Source organism: Lemur catta, chromosome 2, assembly GCF_020740605.2.
Source record: "Lemur catta isolate mLemCat1 chromosome 2, mLemCat1.pri, whole genome shotgun sequence".
NCBI lineage: Eukaryota > Metazoa > Chordata > Mammalia > Primates > Lemuridae > Lemur > Lemur catta.
Window position 1 is genome coordinate 1,094,888 of NC_059129.1, and position 20,832 is coordinate 1,115,719.

At 61.6% G+C, this 20,832-nt stretch overlaps 1 protein-coding gene across 2 annotated transcripts in view; it reads right to left on the bottom strand.

Annotated features, from left to right (window-relative positions):
• Positions 1–20,832, bottom strand: part of UNKL (unk like zinc finger) — a 34,193-nt gene that overhangs the window by 10,680 nt on the left and 2,681 nt on the right. For both annotated transcript variants that reach the window (XM_045541064.1, XM_045541065.1), the window contains exons 3-10: positions 15,080–15,256; positions 14,627–14,760; positions 11,519–11,654; positions 11,134–11,251; positions 9,697–9,781; positions 8,886–8,971; positions 6,147–6,206; positions 2,750–2,927 (exon numbers count right to left, since the gene is read on the bottom strand). In XM_045541064.1, coding sequence (XP_045397020.1) covers positions 2,750–2,927; positions 6,147–6,206; positions 8,886–8,971; positions 9,697–9,781; positions 11,134–11,251; positions 11,519–11,654; positions 14,627–14,760; positions 15,080–15,256 — 974 coding nt within the window. The remainder of the gene's footprint in view (positions 1–2,749; positions 2,928–6,146; positions 6,207–8,885; positions 8,972–9,696; positions 9,782–11,133; positions 11,252–11,518; positions 11,655–14,626; positions 14,761–15,079; positions 15,257–20,832) is intronic.

Here is a 20,832-nt window from a genome sequence, read left to right on the forward strand (position 1 = left end):
CCGCACCGCGGCCCGGCTTCCCCCCCCCTGCGCACCTGCACCTGCACCTGCAGCTGCACGGGGAGGAGGCAACCAGCCGCAACAGGACGAACGCGGGACGCTCCCGCCCCTGCCCCTGCCCCCCTGCCTCACCCCGGTATGAGCTCGCTGGTCACTATTTTAAAGGTCACTTTTTTAACCTAATACCTAATGTGCAGCGGAAGGTGAAAAAACAAGCAGTCTATCCAATGGTCCGGAAATGATTCTAGATCCCTTAAACACAAAATCAGTCTGGAAAGAGCACCTGTACTGCAGTTTACTCGTCATTCTCATTCATGCTTAAGTGATAATTTGAGAGAAACTACTACGAGGAGAACACGACCCCGTTCTCGCCGCCTCAGCCCAAACCCTGCAGAACAGCTACTGAGACAACCTGGCGGAGGAAGGGCCAGGTAGGAGGGCAGCCTCCTGGCCTCTTACTGGAATAACACCTCACCTGTGACTGGATTTGGTGGCAAAAGCTCCTGATTTCAATGACCCCTGTCTGTAAAGAAAGGCAATAGCCCACCTCTTCACCTCCCAGGGGGTTCAGGAAATAGCTAAGTCAATGAAAGCCTCTTGGGTGACAGCATGAGGCCAGTTCCAGGTTTCTGGCCTGGGGAATTAGTAACGCATTTCTTTAGGAACCTGCACATCCAGGCCGGCGCGGTGGCTCGTAATTCCAGCACTCTGGGAGTCTGAGGCAAAAGACTGCCTGAGCTGAGAAGTTTGAGACCAGCCTGAGCAAGAGCAAGACCCTGTCTCTACAAAAAATAGAAAAAAAAAATAGCTGGGCAACTAAAAATACCGGGCATGGTGGCGCATGCCTGTAGTCCCAGCTACTCGGGAGGCTGAGGCAGGAGGATTGCTTGAGCCTAGGAGTCTGAGGCTGCAGTGAGCTAGGCTGACACCACGGCACTCCAGCCCGGGCAACTCTGTATCAAAAAAAAATAAGAACGCCCTTCCAGATACCCAGTGATGTGGCCATCGATACTGAGTAGTGGCTGGAAAACCACCACAAACACCTCACTGCAGGGTGTCTGGCGGGCCAGCCACGCCCCGCAAAGCACAGGCACCTGGTTCTACTTCTCACTCAGGTGAGCAGAGTCGAGCAGCCTCGCTGGTTTGGGGCAGGGACTTCATTTTCCTGAACACTTTTCTGTTATGCTTCTACCGTTACTACTTGTCTATTGAGAAAGATGAACTTCAAAAAAAAAGAATTTGTGCTTATCTGTAAGAAAATGAAACGCCAAGACATGCTGGTCAGGCCCCTGGCTTTTCAGCTCCCGTCCGGTGGGAAGAGAGGCCTTGCCGCGTACACGTGCTCCACACTGACTTTCCGGCCAGGACATGTGAACGGAGGCACCAGCCGGGACCTCAAGTGACGAGACCCGTTTACAACAGCGATTTCGTGTGACAACTAACATGTTCAATTCATGAGACTGCTAGCGGAACAACACGCTTTCCCCCAATTTCAGGCTGAAATAAAGTACAAGGAAACACACACTGACACCACCCGTGAAGTACTTACAATGTCAAGAAACTGTCCTTTAGAGCAAAGCCCTAAGGGACCCATCTGACGCGCGTGTTTACTCCTAGGAAGAGGCCACGAGGAGCTTTTCAAAACAGACCAGCGGGCGACGTGGGAGAAGTCTGAGCCCTGCCCTGGAACCCGGCGGAGAACTCCAGGCCAGGACGGAGGTTGCCCACGGGAGGTCCCAGCACCTGCTGGCGCCCGGCGCCTGGGGCCCGGCACAGGGAGGCGCTGGGTCCATCCGGATGCCCACTCTGCCCACAGCTTCCTGAGGGAGGTCAAGCCCTGAGTCTGGAGGGTTCTTCAGACGAAACGGACGTGCGACAGAGCTCGTGAGGGGTGCATGTGCCAGCCTCAGAGGGTCCCAGTGCTTTGGAGAAGGGGCCTTTGAAGAATGGGAAGGGTGAGCATATGCCCCGGAGGACCACGGGGCTGGCCAGGGCCCAGCCAGCCGGGGACAGACAGGCCCCCCGCAAACGCCCGCTCTCGGGCCAGACATGCAGGCCAGGTCGCTGGCACTGGGCATCTTGGAACTGGGGACCCCCGAGTGTCACACCCCTCACCAAGCACCTGTGCAAGCAAAGCCCCCACGAGCGCGGCCGTGTCCTCCACACCCAGACGTGGCCTCCGCCGGGGGCAGAAAGGGGCCGAGTGCACCGCAGCCCCCAGCGCCGTCTCGCCCACCAGCTCTGCCCCGTCCTGCCCAGCCCTGGACTTCCCCAAGGACCTCCCCGCAGCCCTGGGCTCCTGGCCAGCTCCAATCACGTGTCATCTGTCCCCAAACCCCCAGCAGCTAAAGAACTCCCAAAGCCGGCAGGTGTGCCCACCCGCTCCAGGGCCCATCCCGGCTCCCCCTCCACTCCCTTGTCACCGTCCCCCCGCTGAGGTGCCCTTGCTGGCCCCACAACTTTCCTTTCTCAGTGGCCTCCCCACTCTGGCGGTCTCGGGGCAGGAAGGCGCCTGGTGGCCTGGGCAGCTGGGCACGGCACGCGGCCCCCCGAGCCTCCTGGCAAGTCAGGGCCCCTTTTCATGACCACACACACAACACAACCAAGGTGACAGGTGACCAAAAACACGCATCTGGCTTTTCTACAAAAATGGGCACTTTGCAATGTGTCCTGAAACAGAAAAGCCACTTCTGAGCCACAGGAAAGCGCAAAAGAGTGAGCAGGAGGAAGGAGGCGACACGGGACTTACCTAGCACGGCCTCAGCGGCACTGCTGGCCGGGCCCAGCGGGAGGCTGCGGGCGGGCAGGGCGGGCAGAGCGGTGGGGGAGGAGCTGCCTGAGCCCGCGCTGGACGCCAGGCTGGACGCCACACTGGAGCTCACGCTGGGAGCCAGCGGGTGGACCACGGCGAACACAGCGAGGTGGTTCTGTTCAAAGACACACAGACAGGATGAGCACAGGCGCCGCGCACGGGGCAACGGGCATCGGCACAGCAAGTGGGGACCAGGTGCAGAGACCAGGGGGCCGGGCGGTCACCTTCTACCCCCGTGGAAAGCACAAGGGGAGCCTTCCCAGCACTGCAAAGGGACCCTAGCTGCCTCTGACACGCCACAGGCAGGGTCAGCTCAGTCACACAAGCAGAGGAAACTCGCGTCTAGAGAGTGACTCGGGAGTTTCTCTGCAGAAAATGATCTTCAGAAACAGACATTTGCTGGGAAAGATCAATCTGGCGGTGCAGACAGATGTGTCAGAAGCCAGGGGCCAGCCGGGCGAAGGGGACAAGCCCCCCACCTGCCTGCCCTTCCCCCACCTTCCCAGAGAGCCGCCCTCCCCTTCCCCAGCTGCTGAGCACTTTCCGGGGCCCCTGGAGAAACGTCCTCCCCAGGGCCGTAAGCACAGAGCCAGCACCGCTTCCGAAAACACGGATAAAACGGTCCTATGGCCTCATTACCCAAGAAAAGTAGAAAATGGGGCAATTCACATTCTCTCTGATGGGTAACAAAGAACCAGCCCACAGCACGACCTTGCGTACCCAGCAGAGGACACTGTACCGCGAAGAGATGCACGGCAGGTGTCACATGGTAGCTGTGTCTGAAAAGGCAAACTTCGGCCGGGCGCGGTGGCTCACGCCTGTAGTCCCAGCACTCTGGGAGGCCAAGGCGGGAGGATCGCTCGAGATCAAGAGTTCAAGACTAGCCTGAGCAAGAGCGAGACCCCGTCTCTACTAAAAATAGAAAGAAATCATCTGGAGAGCTAAAAATATATATAGAAAAAACTAGCCAGGCATGGTGGCGCATGCCTGTAGTCACAGCTACTCGGGAGGCTGAGGCAGGAGGATTGCTTGAGCCCAGGAGGTTAAGGTTGCGGTGAGCTAGGCTGACGCCACAGCACTCTACCCCAGCAACAGAGCGAGACTCTGTCTCCAAAAAATAAAGAAAAAGAAAAAAATAAATAAAAAAGCAAACTTCAAAGTCACTATAGAATCAACTATCTAAAATTGTATTAAAATGACTTTCAGGCCTGGCGTGGTGGCTCATGCCTGTAATCCCAGCTACCATGGAGGCTGTGGCAGGAGGATCACTCAAGCCCATGAGTCTGAGGCTGCAGTGAGCAAGGCTGACGCCACTGCACTCTAGCCAGGGTGACAGAGCAAGACCCTACCTCAAAAAAAAAAAAAAAAAATTGCATACTGAAATACATTTGCAGTTGAAACAGTGTATCATCTTGAATTTGCTTCAAAATAACCCCGGAATAGTCCCCTTGGGCGGGAGGTGCGCAAGGCAGATCTTGGGGGAGGGGTGATCTTGCTGGTCTGTCAGCTTAAGCAAAACTGTCCGTCCTAAGAAACGCTAATGCGCACGGCCTAAGGGACAGAACCTGGCACAGACCAGCTGGCACAGACCAGCTCCTCCTGAATGATTCCTGGCCCAGGCGCCCTCCGCAGATTAGCTCTGCATTTGTGCACCAGGTGCACAGAGACCCTGTGACTGATCTGGGAAACGGTCCCCAGGAGTCTGGAGCTGCCGCCCAGCGCCGCCCCGCTCAGGTTCCAGACGGGCCGCCTGGTGCACACTGCCCACCCTGCCCAGGGCCCACGGACACCCTGCTCTTCTCTCCGAGGAGCCGGCAGCCCACCTGCAGGCCCAGCCCAGCCCTGTGGACACCCACCCTAAGCCCCACGCCAGGCCCGGGTGCGACGGCTGCTGCAAACCCCACACTCGAGAGGAGGAAGCCCAGACATGCGACAGGGTGAGTCCGGGGCCTCCCCCGTCTCAGGGAAAACCTGCCACCAAGTTGCTTCTGTCCCTGCTCGGAAGCCTTGGTGGGAGCACCTGCTCCAGGTGTCGGGCAGGCTGGGCCTCCGTGCCGGTGCGGCCACACGACGGGGCCGCGAGGGGCCTCCCGACAGGCACCCCTGGACCCAGAAGCTCCTCATGCTCCGACGACAGGGCCTGGGTCAGGGACAGGGCTGACCACCTCTCCCAGCAAAGGACAGGGCCGCCCGGGCCACGGCGGAGAGACGGGTCCCGAGGGAGGCGTCAGCTCACAGTAGCTGCGTCTGGCGGCTGCGACCCCAAATCAACAGCTGCGGGGGGCTCACCCCACCCCCGGGGGCTGTGGGCGCTGTGCAGCCCCTCAGTCGCCAGGGGGTCCAAGTTGGAGCACAGCCCACACAAACGAGCCAACCCTGCCCAGCCAGGCGAGGCCCACCAAGGACAACCTGGACACCCCCTCCTGACCAGCCACCAAGAGGCCACCGTCCCGGGTCACGGCCACTTCTGTGGACGCTCCAGCCCCACCCACCCCCTTTGCATCTCAGCCCGGCCTCAATGCGACTCTAGAGCCTCGCCCAGGGCCCAGGCGCCTCTTCCCAAATGAGGGGGGGACTATGGCCCTCGCAGGGTCACAGGGTCCACTAGGGCTCGGCTGCAGTTCTCGGTTTCACAGAGCAGGTCTGTGCTGCCCCCGTCAGAGAAGGAGCCCTGTCACCCTGTCACCTCTGTGTCTTTAAAGCAGAGCCCATGGAAGGGCAGGAGGGCCCAGTAGTGCGGCACGACGCAGACGCCAGGCCCACCCAAGCGCTGGTCCGAGGGCTGTGCACAGGCCGGGCCCTGCACTCAGACGGGGGTCTCGGGCTGCTGGAGCACAGCCTGGACCAGGGCGAGCGCGGCCGCCCGGGACGGCACGTGTCCCCTGCCAGCCTGATGTGTTTGCTACGAACAGAACCGCATCCTGCCCCTGAGCCAGGGCCTGTGAGGACGTGAGGGTGGCCCTACGTGACTGTTGTCCTCGTACAGAGGGACCAGCCTGTGAGGATCCGAGGGCGGCGGCAGCCGCAAGCTGCTGGGGCTTCCAGACAGACTGCGGGAAATCGCGATGCTCCGGCCGCGCAAGAGCAACGCCGACAGGCCGCGACGGGCACCTCATCTTCCCCCCCAGGAGAAAACGTTAGGAGATTTTGATTTTGTTTCCCAAGTGCGACACAAATGTTTTTAAACACTAAAACAGACACACGGTACAAGTGAAAAGCAATTATATAACAAACGACGTTAACCAGGTGACTCTGTGGCCAAGGATGTGTCAAAACGCCCTAAGAGGCTGCACCGTGCGGTGGCACGGACCATGCAGCCTCCTGGGGACAGTACCTGCAGGTCCTGCCCACCGGCTCTCTGGCCGCCTTCCGCAGGCGAGTCTCTCTGCTTTGCCTGCAACAGAAGAAATACCCACGTTGGGAAAACAGCAAGGAGAAATGTCAATTAAAAATATACATAAAGACCAAAGTTTTGCTCAGAACTTAGAAAATGCTAATTCTTTTTTTTTTGAGACAGGGTCTCACTATGTTGCCCAGTCTGGTCTCGAACTTCTCGACTCAAGCGATCCTCCCACCTCAGCCTCTTGAGTAGCTGGAATGACAGGTGCATGCCACCACGCCTGGCCTAAAATGCCAACTCCTGAAGGTCTCATAAGACAGACAGCATTCAAACCTGCCCCCTGCTAGTTCTCCGAATTCCACTTCTGCCGTGTGAACGTCAGTCTCTGGCCTCTGGGCCAGTCTGCGTGAAGGCAGGGCATGAGGTCCTCGAGTCCCAAACCGACAACGTCCTCAAACCCCAAACAAAGCCGCACACCTGAGGCACAGGCTCAGGCTGAGACTGCAGGACGTACTGAGGTACGAGCAGGAACGCGTGAGTCTGCCACCCGGACGACGCCTCTCCGGCACAGAGATGATTTGGGCTGAGGGCCGTGGAGAGACGGCAGATGCAGTAACGGCCTCTGCCTCGAAGCGGGGTGTGAACCCCCCTTGCGAAGGTGCCCCCACTTGGAGGGGACAGACACTCAACCCCCCACACGGTGCAGATCGAGCCTGCGAAACAGGCCGCACCCCAGAGACCCTAACCTCCCGCGAGCTCCCCCCACGCATTCCCCTTCCCACGATTTACTGTCCCCAGGTGCCCGGTCCCCCTCCCTCCGTCCCGTCCCTTCCCTGCGGCTCCTCACTCTCCGTCAAGATGGTAGCCAGGCCCAGGTCTCACTGCGCCTCGGGGCTTCACTTCTTCCCTAGGCAGCCCCTGCGTAATAAACCGTTGCTCCCGCAATCTTGTACCAGTTTAGTTTGCAGGCCCCACACACAGAGCCCAAGAGTTAGAGGAGAAAGCTCTTCCCTCCCTTACACATGGCAAAACCCTGACCCTGACGCACCAGCTTCCGGGAAAAGTGCCCAGTGCAGGCTCTGCTTGCCGGTCTCGCCCGTTCCCCCAGGGGAGCCGCAAACACAAACACTGCAGCCCAGATGTGCTCCGGGTGTGAGTGGCCTTCTGACTTTTACCCCCAGTTTTATCAGTGAGCTCGTGGAGGCTGCCTGGGTCATCCCGCCTTCCCTTGCTGGTGTCTGGGTTTGTGGCCGAGCCCAGGGGGCTCACGGAGGCCTCTCAGGTGACCACGGGCAGAGGATTAAGAAGTGCCCTCGCCGGGCTGACCCGGGCAGGCCCTCGGCACTGCATGTCACGTCCCTCTCACCTGCTGCCTGGCTGCGGAGACCTGGGTCACCTCTGCACTCCTCCCACCCACAGTGACCCACAGATTTGGGGAAGAGCTTCAAAGTGGCCGACCAAGACCAGGGCAGCAAGGCTGTCACTGAGGCCAGGAGTCCGAGACCCGTCTCTACTGTAAATGAACAACTAGGCCGGACGCGGTGGCTCACGCCTATAATCCTCCTCCACGCTGGAGGAGAACGAACAGCAGAGAACGAGAAGCCCCTGTGTGACGGACACTCGCCTGCATCTTGGGTGTGGTCGGAGACACTTCTAGAGACTTCCGGGACCTGCCCACCAGCCAGGGTCAAGCCCGACACAGCCAGACCTGCCGCCTCGGCTGGGGACGGCCACACCCGCCAGGCACTGCTGGCCGGTCCACTCTGCCAGGTGAATCGAGAGGACATTCTGGTCCAACTCGAGCAGCTCTTGGAGCAAAAACTGCCACTACCTTATTTCTGAGTATGGGCCATGGGCCTGGTGCCCAGTCACCATCAGAGGGATCCACGTAAACAGCCCCTGCGGCATGGGGTGACTTTCTAGGTACAAAATAGCACGAAGCGCTCGCCAACGGCCCCAACGGCCCCTGAGCCACAGCCCCGGGAGTCCTGCTGGCCGCGGAGGGGGGCACCTGCACCGCCGAGCACTGGCGCGGCTACGGCAGAACCCCGTGGCCCAGGACACCCCTGGTCCCCCAAGAAGAACCAGCCAAGGCCCCTGTACCCAGCCGGGCGTGATGGTGGCCCAGCACCCAGAGGAGCAGCCCCTGTTGTGGAAGGCACGCAGGCGTCATCCGCCGTCAAGGGCTGAGGGACGAGGGCCGTTCTGGACCCCACGGTCGCCCAGAGCACGTCTGTCACGTCAGCGCTGCCTGCACGCAGCGGGGCAGACCCAGCCTGACGCCTCCTCGTCTTTAGGCTCCGTGGCCGCAGGCTCAGACACGCTCGGCCTCAGCGAAGGTGGCTGTGCCGGCACTGCCAGGCGTGCGCTCGCGCTGCTGAGTGTCGGGGACTCGGACCCACGTGCAGGGGAGCGACGCGGAGAACGGCAGGTGTCACTCCTGCGCTGACAGCCCCTCCCGCAGGAGCCTCCCCGCCCACCTGGGCCGGCAGCCCCGAGAGGACGCCCACCCGACTGCGGCCACCCAGCCGCCACCCCGAGACTGACCTCCCCTCGCGGCCGCGTGGGCGGCTCACCCTGCTCTGGCCCAGCGAGGACGAGGCTGGGATTGTTCTAGGCTCTCCTAGAGGGAGGCGCCAACGCCACAGACAAAGATCATGGCCATCTGTGTCCCCGACAGTTCGATTAAAGCCAATGACACTGAGTGTCCTCCTCGGAACGCCGTCCACTTACGTTTCCGGGTTGGCCGCTGCCGGCCGAGGAGCTGTTGGTGGAGCCGAGGTCGCGGCCGGCCCAGTCGCTCACGGCCCCGAGGCCTTCTGCCGAGAGAGGGGAGCAACGTCAGGGGCCGCTGCTGGCACCGCAGCTGCCAACGCTAGGCACCGAGAGCTCTGGGCGAGAAAGGACAGTCCTCCTGCGGGTGGGGGCATCCGGAGCAGCAGGATGTTTAGATTCCAGTTTCTAACGGTTTTATCACTGACAACCACGTTTAAAGCCTGGACGAGAGGAGCTACGCTTCCCACCCAAACACAAAACGGAGAACGTGAGTCGGCAACCACGCCCACAGAACCCGGGGCCCAAGCTCCACAGCCATGAAAGGAAACAGGTCGAGGAAAGCCTGTCCTCGCGTAAGTCCCAGGGGTTTGTTTCTGCCACTGGGAACTTGTCACAGGCCACACAGTCCCCAGAGCTCAGCCCTCATTGTAGGGACAACAAGAGGCTCGGGAAACCACACGCTCCGAGGCCACCGGCCAGCCCTGCCTTCAGGGCTCTAGTGTCGGTGTCTGGCAGGGCGGGCTCCGGGTGAGGTCAGGGGAGCAGGGGTGAGGCCCGCGGGCCAGGCCCTGCGCGCCCGACCTTGGTGGCCACTGCCCGGGCAGGCCTGTCGCGCTCCCAGCACCCCACAACCCTGAGCTCGCACCCGCTTCCCCGGTCCTGGGTGCCTGCCCTGGGCGGAAACACTAACGACAGTCTGCGGAGTCGCCGAGCCGACACGGCTGCGGTGGCGGCTGAGATCGCGCTGTGCCGGGAGCCAGCTACTCACTTTCGGCGTGCGCGAAGGCACAGAACGGGCCGCGCGGGCAGTGCCCGGTCTGACGCATGTCGTTGCACTTCGTGGATTTGTAGATCTAGGAAACAAAACCGGGTGAGAGAGACCGGACTGGACGTTGGTTTCTGGGGGAGACCACAGCTGGCTCTGTCACCATGCAGAGAACTAAGCTCCAAACTGTGACCGGAGTCACCGGCAAGAGGGGTATGGACGCCGCCCCCCAGCTTTGCACCCTTGGTCCCAAAACCCCTCCTCTGCAGAGCCGGTCGGCAGGACCAGGCGCACGTGTGAGGCTGTCCCTGCGGCACCGTCTGTGAAGTCACACGTGAAGTCCCCTCCCCACTTGACATGTTCGGAAAGACGCACCCGACTCGTGCCTGGTACACGGCAGGCGCTCGGGTGCCTGTGACACAGACGCGTGAGCCTGCTCCGTGACCAGACCCGGGGCCGCCGCCTCACCCCGTGGCTCTCAGGGGCCAGCAGCACTGAGGACTCAGGAAGGGACAGACCCGCCTGGAGGCCCCGTCAGACGCCAAACCCACTCCTGCCTCCTGCTTCCCTCTCGGTGACGGGCGTGGGGACGGCACACCCGCCAGAGCCTGGCAGGAAGGGCCCCCCACCCCCGACGGCTCCTGGTCCCCCCGCTCTACTGCCACCTCAGGGGCCCTGAAGGGGCTCATCTGCTTGTTTTTTGGAGTTTTTTTTTGAGTCAGGGTCTTGCTCTGTGGCCCAGGCTGGAATGCAGCGGTGCGACCACAGCTCACCGCAGCCTCCAACTCCTGGGCTCAAGGGATCCTCCCCCCTCGGCCTCCCAAGTCGCTGGGACTCCGGGCAGGAGCCACGGTGCTGGCTGCCTGTTCACTTTGAACATAAACCTGAGAGCTCTGACAGCAACCGCGCCGCAGAGTGAACGCAGCAGTCCTGGGCCGTCCACCCTGCACGCTCCGGAGGACAGGCGCCTGCCCAGCCCTGCTGGCCTCTAAGGCCCTGGCAGGGGCTGCCCAGCGTGTCTGTGCCAGGGGTATAGGGCCAGGCTGACAGTTTGCCTCACGTGAGTTACGTCAGGCTGGGCCCGTGTCCTGGCTGCCTGACTCTGGGGTCCCGGACACCCAGGCCAGCTGCAGGGTGGGCAGCCAGGCCTGCACCACCAAACCCAACCAAAAGCCTGGACACCAAGGCTCCAGGGAGGTCCCTGGATGGCAACCGTCACGTGTTGTCACATGTCACTCAGGGAGGACGGAGCACACCCGCGATTCCACCCGGGGGGACGACTGGAAGGCGGCCAGTGTCTCCCAGCGCCCACGCGGCTGCCGTGGCTGACGCAACGGCCCAGCCGCGAACACGACCGCTTCCCTCTGTCCCCCGAGTCCTCCTGCCAATCACTGAGTGAGGGCGTCTGGGGACCCCAGGCCCCGCCAGGCAGGGACGTACCTCGGGGTGGAACTGCTGCTCCGTGCGCGAATGGCAGTACTGGCAGCTGTCACCGCCGTCACAGCGCGAGGGCTCCCCCCACTCGTCCCCGCGCTTCACGCTGGGGCAGGGCGTGGACCTGGGCAGGAGGACACGTCATGGGGCACCTGAGGACACACCCCGCACACGCCCTGCTCCTCGAGGGGGGACAAAAGAGGCCCCTGTCTCATGCCAGGAAGTGGGTGGGAGCCCCGTGTCCACTTCTCCCGACGTTAACACGAGTCTGAGTCAGGGCCGCAGGGATGGTGCCATGGGGACAGGGCTGCGGGGACAGCACAGCAAACACCCGCCCCGGGGGACCGCCCGATGGCCCCCCCATGCGGTGACATCAGCCAGGTGGGCTCACCTGTACTGGAACCTCCTGGGGTTCCGCCGCCTGTCCCTGCTGCTGTGGAAGTGCGGGCAGGCGTAGCCCTGGCGGCACAGGCGCGGCGGCTTCGGGCACTGCTCTGTCTTGTAGCTGCCCAGCACGAAGGTGGAGTCTGAAACACGGGCCCACACAGAGGCCGGTGTGCACACGCTCGCGGCGGCACGGCACGCAGCAGCCGGCAGGGGGCCCGCCACGCGTCCACCCACAGACCAAGGGAGAGAGGAAAGGCCGACCACGATGCAGAGAGAGGCACACGCCACCACCTCGGGGACCCAGAAGACGCCAGGCTCAGTGAGGGCCAGACGCTAAGGCCACAGGCGTGTGACTCCGTCTGCGTCAAACACAGGACCGGCAGAGCCACAGAGACGGGGTGCGGGGGAGCTGCCAGGGGCGGGGACGGGGGTTGACGGGTCTGGGGTTTCCTTTTCTGTTTTTGTAGAGACGGGGCCTCGCCACAGTGCTCAGGCTGGTCTCCAACTCCCGGCCTCCAGCGATCCTCCCACCTCGGCCTCCCAGAGTGCTGGGACTATAGGCGGAGCCACCACACCCGGCCAACTTCTGTTTTCTTTACAATGACACAAATGTTTTCTAACTAAACAGGGATGTTGGAAGCACAACTTTGTGAGTATACAAGACACCACTGAAATGTACACGTTAAAATGGTTAATTTTTGGCCCCAATGTGAACTGCAGACGGTGGGTGGGGGGGGCAACCTCACCAGCGTGGGCTCGTCAGCCGTGACAGGCGCCCCGCCCAGGTACAGGGGGGGACAGGAGGCGGGGGGGGGGGGGCAGAGAGAACTGGGGAAATCTCTGCAGTTTCCACCCCGTTTTGCTGTGAACCTAAAACTGCTATAAGAAAAAAAATCTATTTTTTAAAATGGTTAACTTTATGTCATAGGAATTTTATCTGAAAAACCACAAAAAACACGGGTAATTTAAAAGCTATAATCGATGGGTGAGGATTCCTAAAAGTCAGATCCTTTCTTGGGGTGGTCAGTGACTTGCACCTTAGTGACGTGCACTGCTGTTTCCAGACGCACCTGCCCAGGGGGCTTCAGTCGGGGGAGGATCAAAGTGCGTCACCCCAAGGGCCCGGCGGGCGCAGGCGATGAGACCACCGTCCACACCAAGCCCACCTGCCAATGACGTGCTAACGCACACAAGACGCACACGGCGCTGCAGGGAGAGAACAAGAGGCGGGCGGGGAACACGAAAGCTGCTTTTAAGAAAAGAGAAGTTGGATGGCCGGGTGTGGCGGTGCCTGTAGTCCCAGCTACTCGGGAGGCTGAGATGGGAGGATGCTTGAGCCCAGGAGTCGGAGGCTGCAGTGAGCTGAGATGACGTCACTGCACTCCAGCCTGGTGACAGAGCGAGACTCTGTCACAAAAAAAAAAAAAAAAAGGAACAGGCAGCTGTGAGGCACTTGGCGAGTGTCGCCAGGCGCCTCCCACAGGTGAGAGGTTCCGTGCCGAGCGACGCGAAACCCACAGAAAGGAGCTACGTGCTCGCGTCTCCTCGGAGAACACAAACCCTGCAAAGTAAACGCTGAGGCCAAACGTCGGAAACACAGGCAGGTGTGTCCTTACTATCACTAGGAGGAACCGCACGCAGTGGGCAGAGTGCCATGAAACACAGCTGCCCGATGCACTGTCGCGCTCAGAGGCAGCTAGGGACAGTCTGGGACGGAGACGCCCCCTAGCAGGGGAAGGACAAACAAACCGTGGTGTGTCCAGACATCAGAACACCATGCGGAACTGAACAGAAATGCGCTATCACACGGCGAGAAGACACGGAGGAACCTCAAACGCACGTTGCTAGTGAGGGGAGGCGGGTGGGCTGGCAACGCAGAGACAGAGCGGCCTTCAGGCAGCCTGCGCCCAGAGCAGCGATCCCAAGTCCTCCCGAAACGCCAAGGGGCCCCGAGGCCGGGCGGTGTCCCTGCACCTCCTCCACCCCAGCATGACCGGAGGCCGCGGCTCACGTGCCCGGTGCAGCTGAGACCCGGGCACCAGCTGGGGTGGGGGCAGGGAGACGCCGCGGCGGGAGCAGTGAGGAAAAACTCCCGCGGCCCCTGCACGCGAACGTCCTCCGCAAAGCAAGCCGGGGACATGCGTGAGAACGTCACTGCCCGTGTGACGTGCCCAGGACAGGCAAACTCGGGAGACAGGGCACAGGTGGGGGAGTCGCGGCTGCCAGGCGTGGGATTTGCACCTGGGTGAAGGATGTTCCGGAGCCGGATGGGGCTGTGGCCACACGCGCTGTGGACGTGCCGCTGACCCCGCACTCCAAGCACGTGAATGTCAGGGAGTGCATCTGCTGCCGCGATAAAAACAAAAACCCATGTGGCTCGCGCCTGTAATCCTAGCACTTAGCACTCTGGGAGGCTGAGGAGGGTGGACCGTTTGAGGTCAGGAGTTTGAGACCAGCCTGAGCAAGAGCGAGACCCCTTCTCTACTAAAAAAAAACATAGAAAGAAATTATCTGAACTAAAAATATATAGAAAAAATTAGCCGGACATGGTGGTGCATGCCTGTAGTCCCAGCTACTTGGGAGGCCGAGGCAGGAGGATCGCTTGAGCCCAGGAGTCTGAGGCTGCTGTGAGCGAGGCTGACGCCACGGCACTCTAGCCTGGACAACAGAGCCAGACTCTGTCTCAAAAAAAAAAAAAAAAAAAAAAAAATAGTGGAAAAAAAAAAAAAAAAAGAAAAACCCAAACTTCCCCGCCTGTGACCTCATCTTGGTGCTGGCCAGGATCCCGGGTCCACGGCCCGAGGGACAGGCCCAGGGACGAGCTCTGATGACCCCGCACGTCTGAAAGCTGCACCCACACAGGCACAGCGGGGGCCAGGCGGGACCGGGGGCCACGGGGCGGGAGTGTGGTGGACGCCAGCCCGGCCCCAGGCCCGGTGCCCCCCAGGTGGCCACAGGAGCTGCGCTGTCCCGTCAGCTCAGCGGTCAGTCACAGCCCAGGTCCCGCCCAGCCACCTGCGCTGCAGAATCCCGCCCGAGTCCTCCGGGTCACTCTGCAGGCAGGTGTGATGGTGGCTCCCCCCGCCCACCCCTGCGGCAGCCACGGGGTTACCTTGCCACCGGGGGTCCTCACCCAGGATCTTCTCGATCATGGCCTGGCTGGCCAGGACCCCGGGCTGCAGGTCAGGGCCACCGTCCCCGCCGCCGAGCTGGCCGTTCTGGAAGGCGTCCTGGGCCTGCAGCTCCCTGCAACCAAAGGACACGGCAGTCACTCGCTGCGGCTGTCCCAGCCCTTCCTGGCACGACAGACCCAACCCCAACACCAACACCCGAAGAGCCGAGTGCCACTGAGAACGGCGTCCCTTTCCTGCCGAGCCTGACGCGCCGTCCGCCCTCACAACCTCCCGCTATGAGCCGCCACCGGCACGGGAGCAAACGCCCGGTGAGAGGAGCGCGGTCGTTTCCCCACCAGGAATAAAACCAAGGCTCAGAGAAAGGTTTCCCTAGGCCAGCGACGCCAGAGCTGCAGGGGTGGCCGGCTCCCGCGCCCACAGCGCCCACTCACCGGACGTCGCACACGGGCGGCCGCAGGTCCAGGGGGCCGTGGGCGAAGGCACAGTGCAGCCCGTTCTTCACGCAGTGGCCGCGCGCGTCTGTCTCGTGGATGCAGGTGCCCGTCTTGTAGTAGCGCAGGTGGTACTTGCGCTCCGTGTCCCCGGCCGTGCGGTGCAGGCAGGGGCACCTGCGGGCAGAGGGCGGGCGCTGCAGCGGGTCCCCGCCTGGAGACAGCCGGGGCCCCCACCCGCCACCTCCCAGTGCTGGACAGCAGCTAAGGCCGCCGACCTCCTCCCGGACGGCTGGTCTCCCGGGAAGGATGACGTTATCGAACACGGCGCCTGTCCCCTGAGTTGGGCCCCCCCAAGGCACTCAGACCACCGCAAACCCCTCTGTTAAACACAGCACCAAATTTCCAAGAAAATGATCCTTCCTAATTTTTTGAATAGACTTTTTAAACTTACGTAGAAAAATACAGTTCAAGCCATGCCCCGCAGGCAGGGATGGGGACCTTTCCTGTCCAGCATCCTGGTGCTTTCGGGGACCCCGAGAGGGAAGGAGGGAGCCCGGGGAGAGGCACGGGGCCCTGGGCGGGGCCGGAGCACCATCGGGAAACGGCCCGGAGGGGGCACGGGCAGCGCACACGTCACCCAGGCCCAGAGCTGCGTGCTCCCAGGGAGAGTCACAGGCAGCTCCCAGAGCAGGACAGGGTGCGGGTACACGGGCTGCTGGCCCCTGGACACCCAGCAGCAGCAGCAGAGATGACTCGGAAGGTTCCGGCACTCGTGGGGCATGCCCAGGCCAGTCAACAGCGTCACAGACGCAGGAGGAGGGGAGAGGATAGCAAAGGACCGCCAGCCGCAACGGTGCCGAGGCCCAGGCTGGCGACTGGACCACCCCGAGTAGCCCGCGGGCCAAGGCAGAGAAAGGCAGGGGCCGCTGTCACAAGTCCCCAAATCCAAGGACAAAGACCTTCACCTCCAGCCGGGCAAAACTGTGAAAGGCCGTGCCCGCCCGGAGCACCTGCTGGGGTCAAGGCTCATGCAGCCGTCGCTTCGCCCAAACCCCCGCCCTGGGAGGTCAGGAAAGGGAAGCCGGACACAGAGCTCGACCCAGACCGTCCTGAGCACCCGTGCCGTGCGGAGCCAGCCCCGCGGTGCGAGGGGGAGACAGAAGACGGAGCAGCCAGCTGGTCCTCAGGAGCCAGTGACGCCAAAGTAAAACCAGAACAGCATCGCGGGCCCAGCGGTTCCACTCCTGAGTGCACTTCCAAGAACTGAGAGAAGGGGCTGGAACAGACAGTCGCGCACTGGAGTGCACTGAGTCATTATTCACAAGGGCCAAAAGTGGAGACCACCCAAGCGTCCACCACAGGTCAAAGAATAAACAAAAACGTGGTCTATCCACACAGTGGACCTTCTGTTGTTGTTGGCAGAGAGGTGGTCTTGCCCTGCTGCCCAGGCGGGAGCCGTGGCAGGATCACAGCTCATTGCAGCCTCCAACTCCTGGCCTTAAGCGATCCTCCTACCTCGGCCTCCCAGAGTGCTGGGACTACCGGCGTGAGCCACCGCGGCTGGCCACGCAATGGATTGTTATTCAGCCTTAAAAGGGAAGGAAATTCTGACACACACTCTGACACGGATGAACCAGAAAACACCACACTAAGTGCAAGAAACCAGAGACAAAAGGACAATAATACACAGTTTCCCTTTCTCGAGGTGGTCACCGCAGATCAGAAGTTGCAGGGGCCAAGCAGGGGAGGACGGACAGCTGTGGGTTAACGCGCTGGCGTTTCTGTTTTGGACGATAGAAAAATGTTGGAAACAGATGGTGAGGGTAGCACAACGTTGTGAATGTAACTTCAATGCCACTGAATTATACGGACAAAATGGTAAAAAAAAAAAAGGGGCAAATTTTATGTCACATACATTTTACTGCAATTTTAAACAAAGCCATAATAGACAGACGTGGGAGAGAGGCCTTTCCCGTGTTCATATATTGAGATGGAATTACACACAGACAAGTGCTCTGACCGTCCTCGTACAGTGCAGTGGATTTGGGGACTGAACACACCTGAGTGACCAGCACCTGGACAAGACGACAGGACACAGCTAGCACAGGGACCACTTCAGAGAAACACAAACGGGGCAGGAGGTGGCTCACACCGGTCGTCCCAGCACTCTGGAAGGCCCAGGAGGTAGGATCGCTTGAGCCCAGGCGTTCAAGACCAGTCTGGGCAACACAGCAAGACCCTGTCTCTACAAAAAATTTAAAAAATTAGCCAGGTAAGGTGGCGCCTTGTAGTCCCAGCTGCATGGGAGGCTGAGGCAGGAGGATCCATTGAACCCAGGAGTTGGAGGCTGCAGTGAGCTGTTTTGAGGCCACTGCACTCCAGCCTGGGCAACAGAGACCTTGTCTCAAAAAAAAAAAAAAAAAAGATCACGGAAGGAGGCAGCTGGTGCTCAGTGGGGACAGAGTTCCAGTTTGGAAGGACGGGAAAGTTCCGCAGACGGACGGTGGCCACGGCCGCCCGGCATGAACGTACTTAATGCCACCGAACTGCTCACTTACAGGTGGTGAAGGCAGCAAACTCTGTTACACGTATTTGACTAAAACAAAAAAATAAAGCAAAACTGAGCTAACAGGAAGACCGACACTTTACACAAATGGCTCCAGTCTTCAGAAAGCCCCGTGCGCTGGGCTGTAAGTTCAGCACGAGAGCTCCCCGGGGAGGGTGGGCAGAGCGCCAGGACGGGGCGGCCTCGGGGTCTCCCCGGGCACACCCGCCACACGGGCGCGGAGGGGGTAGAGCAGCTCTGAGGCGTTCCTAAACGGCTGGAGGGGAAGGAGGGTGGGGAACGCTGCGGACGCGGCAGGGTGCCAGCCAGGCCACACGCACACAGTGACCATGGAAGGTGACCGCGGTCGCACCCCTCCCCATCTCCCCGCGTTTGAATCTAAACCTGTACCCGCTCCCTCGTGGTCCTCTCAGGTGAGCATCATCTGGCTGCTTCTGCCACCCATTGCCATGGCAACCAGAGCGCTGGTGGCCCGGCCTCCTCTCTCCAGCACAGAAGCACCACCTGGGTGCGATTCTCCCACCCGGGGCTCCGCCTCCTGCTCATCACGGGGCCTCAAGGCTTGGCCTGACCTTAGGACACTGGCGGAGGTTTAAGGAAAAAAACGCCTTGACCTTCAGGGCGTCTGGGAGGTGAGAGGGGACAGAGAAAACACGACAGCTCCTGGGACAGCCGGGGACGGGGCTAGGAGACACTCGTGGGCTCAAACCCATCCAACACAATTAACAACCAGAACAGCGGGACTAAAACACGGCTCCACCGACCGGCACCACCAGATGCAGCCAGCACGATGCCCCACACTCTGCAACCAAAACCAGCCTGGCAGGAAGGGGGAAACCACCAGGGGCTTAAGGTTCCCGACCTGTCTCCAGGAGCCCCGAAACCGCCCCCTTCCCTCAGGCAACCCTCGCCCCCAGGGAGGGGGTCTACCAGACCCAGGACCACCCGGAAGGCCTGTGACCCCGCACTGTCCACCCAGCACATCTCCAGGGGATGCTGATGTCTAGTCTGCGGACAGCACAGCCTGGAGGGACACATGGGGCCAGGTGACAGCCTCCCAGCCCTCGAGGACGCAGGCTCCAGTGAGGGTCCAGAGAACACGACACACAAACCGCCGAGGCGAGACACAGTGTGGAGACTGAGCAGGGAAGGTGATGGGGCAGCGAAGGGGACGAATGGCAGGGCTTGGGGGCAGAGCCCCTCCCCTCGGACAGCTAACCCCACATGGGCCCTGCGCCCCCCAGCCCATCTGCCAAGGCTGCCCTGGCTCCCTGGGCAGGGTGGGGACACGTGTTGCTCCCCAACGTGGCCCTCCTTCCTCTCCCGAGGAGCCTCTCTGGGCAGAGGCGTCACCCACCAGCCAGGGTGAGGCCACCTCCCTCTGCCCCAGCTTCCCCCCGCCCCACCCCCAGGCAGGCGGGGGTCAGGTGCCACAATCAGCTGGTGGAGAGACCACCGAGCCTCGGGGCTGCTTGTCACGTTTTCCTATGCCCCCCTCACAGGTCCCAGCTCAGTCACCAGGCTGTGACTCTGCTGGGCTGGGCAACCTGGAACCTGCAAGCTCATGTCTTCTGGGCTGCGAGAAGCCCAGACGCCCAAGCCGAGTCCCCGCGTGACGCCAGGTCCAGCACAACAGCTGTCACCACCCTGCGGCGAGGGGGAGGTGCACCTGCCCCCGTGCCCAGGCGTCACCTCGTCACAGCTCCGCATCGCAGGGCGACTTCAACAGAAACAGGCTCCAGACAGTAGGACGCGCCAGCAACCGTCGGTCCTGCCAGGACACGCGTCCTCCCGCCAGACACCGTGGAACACACACAGAGGCCACCAAGTCACAGCCCCTCGGCCACCCGGCAGCGGCTGGGCCCAGATGCCCCACGAGCAGGAGAGGCCAGGGGGGGCTGCCCGCTGGGACCCACTGGGGCCCGGAAAGGACCAGACCTTACCGCAGCCCGGAGGGTCACGCCAAGGGAAGGGGGTGAGGCCGCTGTTCACTGAAAGCAGAAACACTGAAGGGCTGGCGGCCACGGCCAGGCAGCCTGTCCACTGCGGGGCTGAGGACAGGACCTGACTCGGTAGCTGCAGTCAGAGCGTTTGCTCCGACCGTTTTCCCCGTGACACCGACCCTCGGAGGGGCCCCTCGGTGCCGCGCGGAGGCCTTTTCTTCCCGATGATCAGAACAGACGCCCTTTAAAACAAACCACCTGGCCATGCCCCGCAGGTTGCGCGTGTGCTCGCGTGCACGCTGGTGGCGCCAGACACGCCTGGGTTCAGCTGTGAAGACCGCGGCGCCCTGACCGTGTGGGGAGCGGGAGCAGCGTCAGGCGGTGGCTGGGCCCTGGAGGCCCCAACTCCTGCCACTGCCCTGGGGACCCGCCGGGCCTCGCCCCCACGCAGCCCACAGTGCGGGGCGGTTCCCACAAGGGGGGGAATCCTGCCAATCATGCCCTGTGCCCGGGAGGGGGCGTGTCCGATAGAGCAAAGGGCGTTTGGGCGGGGGAGGGGGGACACAGAGGGATCCGGTGCCCCAACACCACAGGCTGTGTGGGCAGAGGACTGTCAGCGAGTGGGTGGCCGCCCACCAAGGAAAGGGGTGACTGCAGAGTGCTCACACGGGTGCCCAAGGAGGGGAGGACACTGAGAAGTGACATTGGGGGCACAACCGGCGGGAGGGAGGGCTGACGCGGGGGGTGCAAGAAGACTCCCCACCGGGCAAAAGGGATGACAGCAGGAGTGCCCACGGGGGTGCTCGTGGGGGTGACATGGAGGGGGCACCTGGAGGGACAGCAGGGACAGGCACAGAGGGGAGTAAGGCCAGGTGCGAGCCCTCCTGGGGTCCCCAACGCCCTCCTGCCCCAGGGAGCCCCCGCCGGCGCCAAGAGCAGTGAGGGCTGTTCCGCCTGGCGCTGGCTAAAGGGTCCATAGCTCTGACACATATTTGTGTTTTAAAACAATAGGTTGGTAGTACATAGGCCCAAAACAGAAATTTCAAGAACCACTGAACTGAAATATAAGGAAATGCCCTGTCCTTGCTCTGAAAGGTGGTATCATCTGTTTACAAACTCCGTGGCAACAGGCATGAACCTGAACATGTACCTCAGTGGGACGAGCTCCGGCAACGCCGGCTGTGCAGCGAGGGGAAGTCCCTCTCCCGTGGGCCGCGTGGTGATTACTAGGGGCAGTCCCA